This window comes from Taurulus bubalis (assembly GCF_910589615.1).
Source record: "Taurulus bubalis genome assembly, chromosome: 1".
Classification (NCBI taxonomy): domain Eukaryota; kingdom Metazoa; phylum Chordata; class Actinopteri; order Perciformes; family Cottidae; genus Taurulus; species Taurulus bubalis.
In genome coordinates this window covers 42,352,947-42,366,121 of record NC_136589.1, presented here as the reverse complement: position 1 = coordinate 42,366,121, position 13,175 = coordinate 42,352,947, and the positions used below count along the sequence as shown (strand labels likewise).

The 13,175-nt window shown below is 42.1% G+C and overlaps 1 protein-coding gene across 1 annotated transcript; it reads left to right on the top strand.

Moving 5' to 3' along the window:
- Nucleotides 1-3,108: 3,108 nt before the first annotated feature.
- Nucleotides 3,109-8,718, top strand: znf622 (zinc finger protein 622). The gene is made up of 7 exons (XM_079232635.1): nt 3,109-3,191; nt 4,218-4,782; nt 5,430-5,717; nt 6,525-6,687; nt 6,864-6,976; nt 7,372-7,515; nt 8,329-8,718. The coding sequence occupies exons 2-7, from the start codon at nt 4,224-4,226 to the stop codon at nt 8,466-8,468; spliced, it is 1,407 nt and encodes a 468-aa protein (XP_079088761.1). The 5' UTR covers nt 3,109-3,191; nt 4,218-4,223; the 3' UTR covers nt 8,469-8,718.
- Nucleotides 8,719-13,175: the final 4,457 nt, after the last annotated feature.

Here is a 13,175-nt window from a genome sequence, read left to right as displayed (position 1 = left end):
AATCACAAATGTATAGCTATTTTATAATTTAATTGTTTTTCACAAATACACTACATGTATTATAATTATTTTCCCCTATTAGCTTATTTTCTCATTGCACAGCTCCTGTCTTCCTCTGTTCCTCAGCTTCCAGCTGGGTGCGCCAGCTGATCGAGACTATAACTCGCCCGAGAAAATCCACGGCCTGCCACTGATATATATATATATATATATATATATATATATATATATATATATATATATATATATATATATCATGTAGCATACTTCTGCACTTGACTGATGATTTCAAATGTATTGATACATTCCAAAACCAACGTAAGAGCTGTGTACAAAGGCACAAAAACGATAATTATGTTAGCTTGCTCCTTGTTTGCATTAATAGGATACACACAGAGCCAACACTCATGCTAATGTCCTTAAAACATACACAGTTATTACAATTATTCCATTTATTACAACTTTAACTCACCTTGTGCCTCTTCGGGGGAGTGCTAATAACGTCACTGTTTCTATTTTGCATACAACATTTTACAGATTTTCCGTAGCTTTTCAACATTAAATCTGTGCACAATGCGACTTCCTTTTTAACTCCACAAGCTGCCTTCAAAATAAAAACATCTAATTTTAAAACAGTAAACCAGATAAATCTAGCTTAAGGCAGGCAAAAAACATACAACGAAAACATGCAACATTGATTGACAAACAGTTTCTAAAGCCAGAACACAAATTGGGTTACTTACATATCATATAATAACCGACAGCATGCATGTTTCTTCAACGCAATCCTGTGTCCGTCGTCCACCTGGGTATCGATGTTCACTTTGCCTGATGTATGGCTAGCTTGAAGGCGTTATCCATGTGTGTCCTGGTGTTCTCATGTTTTCTGACAAGTGCTTCATGTCCCTTACTCCCGTATCTGTCCATGCTGGATCCGTCCCTGTTGATTTTAAAAGCAAGCATGTAAACAAAATACGGCGTTAGCACGACTGCATCCAGCTGCTAGCCAAACCGTCCTGGTGTAGCCGTCTGGTGTAAGCCCTTTCACGCCAGTCTGTTGTCTTATGGCGAGGTCAAGTTGATCTGGGAACAGTTGTTTTACCTTGAGTTTCTCTGCCAAAGTTCTTCTCTCAAACGGGTGATGGAGGAGAGATTTTACCGAGTTAGGGTTTGGTCTTCTTTGAAGAGCAGTGCTCGTGCTCGCCATTGTATATAGTATTGGAATATTACTGGGTATATTCAATATTTCCAAAACAAAAATATTGACAATTTGTATAATTTATTATTATTATTGTTATTATTATTATTATATTTTTTGTGTGTGGCTCAAGGTGGGGCCAGGCCCCATGGTCCTTTATTGGCCAGCTGCCACTGGAACTGAGTCATGGTCTTCTTCTCCGTGAGACATGATGATCAGAGGTTCTCTCACTCTGCAGAGGCTCGAGCTAATGGAGGATCACAGATAACACAGCAGCTGTTTGGTGAGCGAGTGAGTGCAGAAGGGAAGTATGAGTGAGTGTTTTTTGGTTCAGAAGTATAAAAATTACCTACTTTAACCTGAAACTTGCTCGCACCATAACACACTTGGTATGTAACTGACCGTCTCCTTCCACATGTGTCATTAGTACCAATGAGATGCAGGACCTTGAAATGCAGCAAAAACTCGAAACGCAGCCATTTTTACTACTACTGTTAGACTCACACGGTCTCTACTGTTAAAGGGAAGTTACTTTGAGTGAAATCCGCCGTTGTTAGGGATACTTATGAGAGTTTTAGTGAAACGTTATAATCGCTTCGTCATGTTGAGGAGCTTACGGAGTTCTTCTAATGTAACAATCTTTTTATTTTAATGTAAACAGACACGTATCTTCTCGCAAGGGTTACAGTACTTTAGCACTTTAAATAAATTAGATCGGAACTGTGGATGATGTAATAGCAGAGTTTTAGTTTTGAAAAAACACACTTCCTCATGTCTGTGAGATCAGAAAAAGGGGCGCGGGCTGATAAGGTTAATAAACTGATACCGTAGCATAATAAACTGCGACAAATACTGTAGAAACATGGCTGCCCTGCTTCATATGTAGATATAAACGACTCATTCTAAGGTATTGAAAACCCAACGATCCTGATTTTACGAGAATTGTCCACTAAAGATAACATACTTATTAACATTATATTTCATTTCTTTCAATAGATGAGGTTTGAGGGCACATGTATCTGTAAGTTGCATTTGGTGTGCCACAAGGAAGCGTCTTGGGTCCCTTTTTCATGACAATTACTTGGATTTGCTTGTGCTGTGTATATATGTGCAATGGACTCTGCTTGGAGGACATAATTCAGCAGAACTAGTGGTGTAGCGGGAGTTAGGACTCACAGGGATACTACTATGATGACTTACGATATGAGTGACAGTGTCCCTTTAAGAGGGGTATCGTAACCATGGTAACGCAATGGCGGGTGGGGGTTAAAGGTGACGGGACGTCAGACAGTGTTTCGACAGAAATCTTTGTGAGCGTGTGAATAAACGGCCACAGAGGTGTGCAGCCAAAAAGAGACGCTTGTCGACTGCGTTCATCCCTGCGCTCCTACATTGTGACCCTGACTCTACTGGACAGAACCAGAGACGAGGATTTAGTCATGTAAAGTTATATTCCATTGAATTTCTGTGGTTTAATATGCAGCAAACACAGAGGAGTAAGGTAGAATATTAATATTTACTTCTGAGATGTAGTGAAGGAAAAAGTACAATGTTAATATTTACCTCCTGAGATGTATTGGAGTAAAGGTACAATCATACTATTTACTTTGATATGTAGAGAAGAAAAAGTACACTCATAATATGTACTTCTGATATGTAGTGGTGTAAAAGTACAATATTAATATTTACTTCTGATATGTAGAGTAGTAAAATGTACAATATTAATTTGTACTTCTGAGATGTAGAGGAATAAAAGTACAATATTTATGGGAAACATACCGTTTCTGGTAAACTCCGAACCACTAGGTGGCGCAGTTGAACCGTAAACAAGTTGCCAACTACCCACAAAGAACACAAAGAAGAGAAAGGTGAAAGTTCACCCACGTGTGCTGCTGCGGCGACTAGCCGAAACGGCGTAGCGAGACAGAAGCTAACGCAACAAAACAAAGACTTTAACACATCATTATTATCGGAGGAGACTTCTCACGAATACGTAAGGAAACACCGGAAGTCCGTTGTTGTGGTAACCTTCTTCTCCGGCTCTCACGTGTCACGCCTCTGACTCGTTAGCTGTTTTTGAAGCAGATGTTTACACCAAGTTGTTGGGTGCTAGCCGACGTTAGCCTGCGGCAGCTAGCTATCTACTACTTAAATAATGTAACTTTCTGTAAGTAACGGTTGGTGACGTCAGGGACCGCTTTCAATCCGCTGTTGTTAGGTTGTGAGTTTATTAGCTTTAACCCGAAAGCTAACGTTAGCTGCTGTTTATCCAGGTGGCTAAGATATCAAGCTGTCCAGATTGGATCCACCTCGTGTGTAACTTTATTTATTTAAACTGGAAACAGTCTCCAGATCTGCGCCGCACGTCGTGTTTAGTGCTGTTGTCTTCGTACTTAAAACATTGTTCTTTCTACTCCGCAGTTGTTTGACTAATGTGCAGATTTAACATTATTTTAAATATAAAATAATAAATAAATCAACTAAAACGTCATACTATTGAGGATCAAACAGGATCTTTACCATAAGATTTAAAATGCAGGACTTATAATTGATTGACTTTTTCTACACTTAATAATTACTGCTTTTATTTTGGTTCTGTTGAATTGAGTAAATCATTGATACAGATCAAATACAATATTGTAAATACCTCTTGTAGGTTAGAATAACTATAGAAAATGAACATTTCCTCAAAATATTAATTTTGTCTACCATTTATATGCCTAATTTCCCAACAGTCTGCTACTAAAACCTGGCCTCATGTCACGTTTTGGTCGTGAAACTATTAGACGATAAATCAATTAGCCAGTCAACAGAAAGTTTGGAGGCAAATGTTTTGATAAATCCATTGTCTTGTGTGTCAAATATTTGATTTTCTATCATGAACAAAAAGGCCAAATACTTGGGAAAGATCCAATTCATCCATAATATAGCGTCTAATACTAGAAGGTGTCCATTGTGAAGGCCTCTGAGATGCACGTGTGATTTTGAGCTGTATAAATATCTCTAATCTTCCCTTCAGGTTGCCATGTCCTCCTACACCTGCATCAGCTGCCGCGTGGCGTTCGCTGACGGCGAGGTGCAGCGGGCGCACTACAAGACGGACTGGCACCGCTACAACCTGAAGCGCAAGGTGGCCGACATGCCGCCGGTCACCGCCGAGAACTTCCAGGAGCGCGTGCTGGCGCAGCGGACGGCCGCCGAGCAGCAGCTGAGCGACGCGGCGGCTACCGAGGGCTGCGCCGTCTGCAGCAAGAAGTTCTCCAGCGCCAACGCCCACCACAACCACCTGCAGTCCCACAAGCACCAACAGGCCGAGAAGCAGGCGCTGCTCGCCGCCCAGAGGAAAGTGGAGAAGATGAACGAGAAGAACCGGGAGAAGGGACTCGGCGACGAGAAGGAGGACCGCAACGCCAGGAACGAGGCGCTGCGGCAACAGGCGCTGCAGGAGGAGCAGAGGGCTGGGCCTCTGCCGCAGGGAGCCACCAGGCCGAAGGCGGAGAAGGCCGAGGTTCCACCGAGGCTCATGTGGCTGGACGAGCAGGCCAAGAGGCGGGAGACGGAGGAGGGAGCCACAGCTGTGGAAGGTGAGGAGGAATAAAACACATGTAACCTGTAAAGAAGGAGGCTTGTTTTTCAGATATTGTTCTTACACTTCCTCGCAACTTCAAGATGCCGTTTGGGTAAGAGAGAGGTAGAGAGGGGAAGGGGGACCAAATTATGACTTTAATACCAAGTGTTCAAATGTAAAATTCAGTTTTGTGCCAGAGACTTTAATACATGTAGATATAACATAATAACCTTTTCCTATTTAAAATGGATATTTTAAGACTGAATTATGACCCGATGACCTCTTTTTGTTTTTAACTCACTGGTATCGGGGAGGAAACTTTTTATTGAACATCTCGACATGTAAGCCAGGGAACTATGAAGGAGATTAAATGTGCTATGTATGTGTGTATATATATATATATATATATATATATATATATATATATATATATATATATATATATATATATATATATATATTCTCAGCACATTTATTTATTTATTATAATATCGACTGTTATCATAACTGTAATCCACTGGGCTGTCAAATCTCATGAAAACATAAATTAATGTTTCTTTTGTTAAAGGTTTCTCCATTCGAAGCCTAGTTGGAGTCAATAAACTGTCAGTTTTAAGTGAAAGGTTTCGAAAGTGACGCCCTTTTTCAATAACAATCTTCCAGAAGAGTGGGAGGACGTCGAGGAGGAAGATGACGATGAGATGGAAGAGGTGGAGGACGACGAGGACGACGAGGAGGAGACAATGGATCAGGTGGAAGGCGACTCGGTGGCCACGTCGGACCCCACACCTGTGGCGCTGCCGGGTTCCATCCCCGTCACGGACTGCCTGTTCTGCTCCCACCACTCCAAGTCGCTAGTGAAGAACATCGCCCACATGACCAAAGTGCACAGCTTCTTCATCCCCGACGCGGAGTTCCTCGTGGACGTCGGAGGCCTCGTCCGCTACCTCGGTGAGTCTGGGCTTTAAGTGTGTGTACGTATATATTTGTGTGTACATATATCATACCTGCAAACTTGTCACCTTTCGGCGAAATTCGCCGCTTTAAAAACAAAATGTCATCCACGTGAATCGTGTAGATCCGAAGAGTTTGTTTTTGAGAGTGTTTCTGAGATTGGAGTGAGACACGGAGAAAAGCTGAGGTCGTGATCTTTGCAATAAAACATCTTTGATGTGTCGAGTCTTGGCCAATCAGCGTGTTGAGATGGCTACAGTGTCGACGTTTCCCTTCCAACTTTTTATCCTTTCACTCCAAGTTGAAGTTACCGCCGATACGAACGAAGGTAACTCGCCATCCAAGTTGTGTGTCGGGATATTTTTGTCGCGTTACCCCATTAAATCTTTCCCAACTTGTTTTTTTATGGAACGCTAGTCAGCTTGATATCACGTTAGCTAACATTTTTGGGTCCTGTATTGGTGACTTGCTTGGAAAAAAAAATGTAACGTGATGAAACATGCAGTAACCCCCCAGATATTGATAAGATGATGTGAAGGGAAGAGTTTAAGGAAGAGAACGCTCTATATGCAGCGCAGCTTGATGCAGGACTGAGATGAAGGTGGAGCTGGGCCTGAAGGTGGAGGTCAAAACAGAAAGGAGTCAGTACAGCTTCCCTCTGTCCCAGGATTTCATAAAAATGTATAAAGCAGGGCATGCTAAATGCAACCTCTGCTCCAAGGAGATCAATTACAGTAAAAAGGGCTCACATTCCCTCTCTTCACACTTAATAAAATCAAACTGCACCCCCTTCTCTTGTCGCAGGAGAAAAAGTCGGCGCTGGAAACGTGTGTTTGTGGTGCAACGAGAAGGGCCGCTCCTTCTACTCGGCGGAAGCGGTTCAGAGTCACATGACCGACAAAAGCCACTGTAAACTCTTCACGGACGGCGACTCCGCCCTGGAGTTTGCAGACTTCTACGACTTCAGGTAACCAAAAAAAAAGAAATCTATCTACATTTAATAATCTGTGACGTATTTGACCGCTTGTGATGGATGAAACGTTTCCCCTCCTGCAGATATGAAAGTATCAACACAACGGCTGCATCTTTGTCCCTCTGAGTCACACATTTTATTAATTCATGTATTAATTGTTTGGCCAACAGGAGCAGCTACCCCGACAGGAAGGAGGGAGAGGATGCCGGAGACGAAGAAGAGCTTCCTCAAGACAAGAACCTGGATTACGACGACGACATGCTGGAGCTGACGCTCCCTTCTGGTGACTTTACAGTTTATTCTCAATCTGCAGATTTCAAGAGCGGAACACGCTTGTTTGACAAGTTTATAAAATGTTTGAGTGAAAAGACAAATAACTGGCGATTTGCTAAATTTGATTTGAAAAGACTTTGATTCATAATAATTATTCATGATTGATAAATTATCAAATGAAATTGTCGATGGACACGCAAAAATAAAAGCAGTTTTCATAATCGATTTAATTGGCAAACAAAAAATGCCGAACTTACTCTGGTTCTGGATTTGCTTCTTAAATTCTTAAATTCCTGCGACTTGAACATTGAAGGATTCGAACCCTCGCTTGTGGACGTCTGCTCTCGTGGTCTCGGTGTGAATGAGTGACGATGCGTTCGTGTTGTAACGTCCGTGTCTCCTCAGGCGCTACGATCGGCCACCGCTCCCTCATGAGGTACTACAAGCAACGGTTCGGAGTCCAGAGGGCGCTGGCGGTGACCAACAACAGGAACGCCGTCGGCCGGGTTCTGCGGCAGTACAGAGCTCTGGGCTGGGGGGGAGGCGGAGGTGAGCGTCCTTATGTTTCTGTCCTTTTTCTGTTTCTCTCTTTTTATATTTCTGTCTTTATATTTCATTTCTGTCTTTTTTTAAAATATTTCTGTCTTTCTATATTTCATTTCTGTCTTTTTATATTTATATGGTTATATTTCTGTCTTCAGTCGGCGCATCAGATACAAATAATGAACCTCTAAAAAGTATTTTTAATTTTTATAAAACTATCTCCACGAGTGCAGAGTGTTCTGTTTGAAGGCTTTGTTCATTCAGCTACTGCAAATGCATGTTTTGGGCAACAAGTAAAATACAAAATTAATAAAAAATTTGCTTAATTAGAAAGTAAACATTCTCTGGTTCCATCGTGTGACGATATTCTACTTATTTTCATCTCAAATCATTGTGAATTGAACGTTTTTTGGTTTGTTTTTGGAATGGTATCCGATACCTGAGTTAGTATTGGACTGTGCATCTCTAAAAAGAACTAAATAATCTTGTTTGATAGTTATAATAATCGATGATTAGACGGTATTAAGACATCAAGTCAAGCTTTTGTTGGTTAGAAATGTGTTTATTCAACTGTTTTTAAAAGTTAGTGTTGGTTACGTTTTGATTCGTTCTCGAGACAAACTACAGTCTCCAAAATGAAAGTTATTATTTATATAATATCATTTTAATACAGTGAAGATGCCACATCATGCAAAAATACATTATAAGCCATAAACCACTGTCATAAACAAAACATCAGTGTTCAAAATCATCCAGATGACACAAAGCTGTAGAAAGGGCTCCCCTGGTGTTCCTCCATGGTAACTCTCTCTCTCTCAGTCTCTCTCGCAGGCGGCTTCTACCAGAAACCGAAAGACATGCGCTTCGTACAGATGATGAAGTCCAAATGGATGCTGAAGTTGGGCATGAACAGCAACAAAACCCTGCAGACGCACTTCAGAGCCCAGGTCATGTTCTGAACCGGGACCGGAGGGGACGCGACCTTTTTGTTTTGTTTTTTTCCCCTGGGCCAACGAGACTTTCAGCACAGAATCGAGTGCAGGCGATGGCAGCGTGTTTTGAAGGAAGGGCGGCCATGTTGGATATGAGATCTTCACCGGCTCCTTGGCACAGTTTTGTTTATTCCTAACAGGAAACCAAATAAATGTCCAGCTCTCTGTCGTCTCTGTATCGTGAATCATGCATCGTGTATCAGCTGAAGGTGATTTTACTGGGTTTTTTTTTTGGGACTCAACTGGATTACGTCGCTGTGCTTCAATGTGCTCGTAATACACCCAACTAAATAAATGTTTCATATTTATTGGATACGTCTGTCTTCTTTACGTAATTATAATTTTTGGAGCACTTTGTTTTTCAGGTGAAAATATCCTCATTCGCTGCTTAAGCTTACCTCTTGAGCACGGCAAGGCAAGTCAAAGCTGCGCCTGTTATCGGACAAATTTTTTTTAATTTAGTTTGAACGTTTTCTTAATTATCTCCGGAACCACATTGTTGTTTAACTTCATTTAAAGTTCTGCAGTTCCACAACCCCTATGAGAAGATACATATGGTGTAAAACAATAATGGTGTAATTAAAGTAACCGTTAAGTTTAAGTATTTACGTAAACTCCGCCGACTATACTGCTGCTCCGTCAGCTTGCTGCGGCAGTCGTAAAGGTTTCACCAAATCTATGATTAATAAATACCCTTTACAAAGTCGGATTTCACTAACAAACACATCTCAGTAACCGTACAGGCTTGTGGAAGTCTAACAAAGCAATCAAAATCCTTACGAACTCAATATTAGCACCTGTAAAATCACAAGCCGCCGGCGGTTTCTTTTTTTTCTTCTGTATCACATATCCGCTTCCTGTGACTTGCGTGCACCCCCCACTTTTCTAGAAACACCTCTCACAGCAAGGGGGAAGGCTTATGCAAATTGTAATACCCAGCAGCCTCTAGTGAGACAATGTATTGTCATAAAACAAGTAACCTTTCTATTTTTGAACCGAACGACATGTTTTTTTTTTGACTAAAACACCTTCCCAATATGTCGAAGCTTGGTTTTGCATTGATGTTGCATATTCGGATTATTTAGGTCCTAATCTTTCCAAAAAGGTGTCCTATTAGTATGTGGGGTGTTGGTAAGGGCCTGAACCATGGAGTTAGTAAAAGTCTGTGACTGTTTTGGGGGGAAATCTAGCTTGGATCATGCTGGACATTAATAGTTATGATCCAAATATGTTTGAAGTGATTTTTTTTGAAAATATGCATTTTATTCACAAATAAATTTTGAAAAAAATGATTTAAAATAATACAAGTAATGTAACTCAATGGGGTTCATACGACCACTTGAACAAAGTACAGAAGTAAAAAAAGAACCATATATGAGCCTTGGGTTTCTAAAGGTTAAACTTTATTTGAATCTTCATATACAGATGTTCTGACAGCCAGTAAAGCTCTTTTTTAACCCAATTTAACTGACATGTTTCATGCAAAAAAAATCATATTTGGAAACTGCCAAATGTCAGATTCTCTCCGTGCTTTTTGTACTCGGGGATCCTGGTGCTAGACCACTTGGTGAAGGTCTCAGACCAGGAGACCAGTCGAGACCACGGCGTCCGATTTCTAACCTCTGCGATGCCTTTTGATCGTTTCTCGCGGTGCACTTAATGCATACGCGTAAATATAGTTTATGCGGTAATAAAAGAGGTGAATGAAGAGGAATCTTCATTGGTTTTCTGTGGCTTTCTTAATGGGAACCTGGACAGTAGGGATCGATTTTGAGTGTCTGTTCCACGTTTTATCGTGAGTGTGGGACTCCCTCTGGCCTGGTCTTGGTTTCGACTGGGTCTCGCCCTGCCCTGGTCTTGGTCTCAATGCACTCTGTTCTTGGTCTTTACTTGGTCTACTTTAAGAGGTCTAGACTCTAGACCCCTTAAGTCTCGATAAACTCTGGTCTTGGTCTTGACCCCTTACACTTTAAGGAGTATAGACCAAGACCAGAGTATGGAGACAAGACCGAGACTTTTAGCTCTTGGTCTTGTCTCGATACACTGGTCTTGGTCTTTGCTTAGCCTTGACCCATTCAAAGTCTTGGTCTTGTCTAGATACACTTTGGTCTTGGTCTTGACTTGGTTTCAACCCCTTAAAAGTCTTGGTCTTGGTCTCGATACAGTGGTTTTGGACTTCACTTGGTCTAGACCCCTTTAAAGTCTTAGTCTCAATACACTCTGGTCTTAGTCTCGACCCCTTAAAGTCTTTGGTTTTCTCGGTCTCGATACACACTGGTCTTGGTCTTTACTTGGTCTCGACCCCTGAAAGTCTTGTCTCTACTTGGTCTCAACCCCTGAAAGTCTTGGTCTCAATACACACTGGTCTTGTCTTTACTTGGTCTCGACCCCTGAAAGTCTTGTCTCGATACTCTGGTCTTGTCTTTACTTGGTCTCGACCCCTGAAAGTCTTGTCTCGATACACTGGTCTTGTCTTTACTTGATCTCGACCCCTGAAAGTCTTGTCTCGATACTCTGGTCTTGTCTTTAATTGGTCTCGACCCCTGAAAGTCTTGTCTTGATACTCTGGTCTTGTCTTTACTTGGTCTCGACCCCTGAAAGTCTTGTCTCGATACTCTGGTCTTGTCTTTACTTGATCTCGACCCCTGAAAGTCTTGTCTCGATACTCTGGTCTTGTCTTTACTTGGTCTCGATCCCTGAAAGTCTTGGTCTTGTCTCGATACTCTGGTCTTGTCTCTACTTGGTCTCAACCCCTGAAAGTCTTGGTCTCAATACACACTGGTCTTGTCTTTACTTGGTCTCGACCCCTGAAAGTCTTGTCTCGATACTCTGGTCTTGTCTTTACTTGGTCTCGACCCCTGAAAGTCTTGTCTCTACTTGGTCTCAACCCCTGAAAGTCTTGGTCTCAATACACACTGGTCTTGTCTTTACTTGGTCTCGACCCCTGAAAGTCTTGTCTCGATACTCTGGTCTTGTCTTTACTTGGTCTCGACCCCTGAAAGTCTTGTCTCGATACTCTGGTCTTGTCTTTACTTGGTCTCGACCCCTGAAAGTCTTGTCTCGATACTCTGGTCTTGTCTTTACTTGATCTCGACCCCTGAAAGTCTTGTCTCGATACTCTGGTCTTGTCTTTACTTGGTCTCGACCCCTGAAAGTCTTGGTCTTGTCTCGATACTCTGGTCTTGTCTCTACTTGGTCTCAACCCCTGAAAGTCTTGGTCTCAATACACACTGGTCTTGTCTTTACTTGGTCTCGACCCCTGAAAGTCTTGTCTCGATACACTGGTCTTGGTCTCGACTACACTGCTGATGTTGCCCCTCAAACATCCAGCATCAGTCGTGTTTGTTAGCAGCTGAGATGAAGAACATAAAAATTCACTTTAAATGTCGTCTATAACACACGAGTGAGACCTCGTCGCAGCTCAAGCTCTCGTGTGCGTCCGTTGTCTCTCTCGGGACTCTGAAGCGGACGCTCGTCTCCGTCGTCCCGCTGCGGTTTCCTTTCAGGTGTGCGTCGGATCCGTCAATGACTCCGAGCCTCGTGCAGATGATGTCATGGAAAGCTGATCGCGGCTGCAGCAGGATGCTGACCCCCCTCCTCGTCCTCCTCATCCCCTTTAACGAGCTCAGTTACTCTATTTGTTTGTGGTCCTCCACTTTATCTTTGGCAGGGCTCTCCACTTCCTTTTTTCGCAGGCTGGGAGAGTGTTTGGGATGGCATTCTGCCCGCGCAGTACACACTGTTTGACAGTTGACAGGAAAAACAGCGCGGGAGGGGGGGCTGCAGACAGGCCGACGGCGAGAAGGAGACTAATTGATGAGGACGACTCTGGCTGAGAGGCATTAGCGCCGTGGGAGGAGGGGATTCTTATAACTAGAAGGATGCGACTCTGAAGGCCGAGATGGAAGATTGGAGACGCGAGCCGTTGACTTCAGGTGTTTCACGTTCACGGTTTGTAACGGGGTTCTCACGGTCATGGAAAACCTGGAAAAGTCATGACATTTTAAAATGGTTATTTCCAGGCCTGGAAAAGTCCTTGAAAAATTAAAACCCCAAAAGTTTTGTAAAAGTCATGTAAATGTGTTATATTCATGTGTTACGCTGAGTTTGAAATAATTAATATGCTTTTAAAAGAAAGACGCTCAGAATATAAGCAGGCATACATACAGGCATCTATATAATGTTTATTCTTTTAATCAAACTATTGTCTCATTCATTTGTGTCATTTAAGGTTTACTGTATGCTTTGTATTCTCATTGTTAGTTTAAATACTACATTTTCTCACTTTTTCATGTTTACACCCAGATTTCACAAAATGCGGCTGGGAGAAGTTCTCTTCTTGTTTGTTTGTCTCAGCTGCTGGAAACTGTCCTGATAGGACAGATTTGAGTTTTGGATCACATCTTGACTTTCTCCTGATTGGCTCGGTTTTCTGGCGTTGGTACCAAAAAAAGTGCAGCCAGTCAATGAATCACTTTATCTTAACCAATATTGTATGAATTCTGCTGACTTTCTTTTTGATCCATCTTGTTTTCTCTCTTTACGGCCATCATTGAGTCAGATGTGTATTTTGTCCAGTATTTTAGTTTTAATCCTGCAAACCAGAAGGACATGAAACCAGAAGGACATGAAACCAGAAGGACATCATCAGGTTCAGCTGGACGTGTTCGGTGC

Excerpts from the sequence above, each read along its gene's own strand:
- znf622 (XM_079232635.1), top strand. The coding sequence starts at position 4,224 with ATGTCCTCCTACACCTGCATCAGCTGCCGCGTGGCGTTCGCTGACGGC. Across the intron at positions 6,688-6,863 it reads GCAGACTTCTACGACTTCAG|GAGCAGCTACCCCGACAGGA; the intron begins GTAACCAAAAAA and ends TTTGGCCAACAG. Across the intron at positions 7,516-8,328 it reads GGGCTGGGGGGGAGGCGGAG|TCTCTCTCGCAGGCGGCTTC; the intron begins GTGAGCGTCCTT and ends TCTCTCTCTCAG.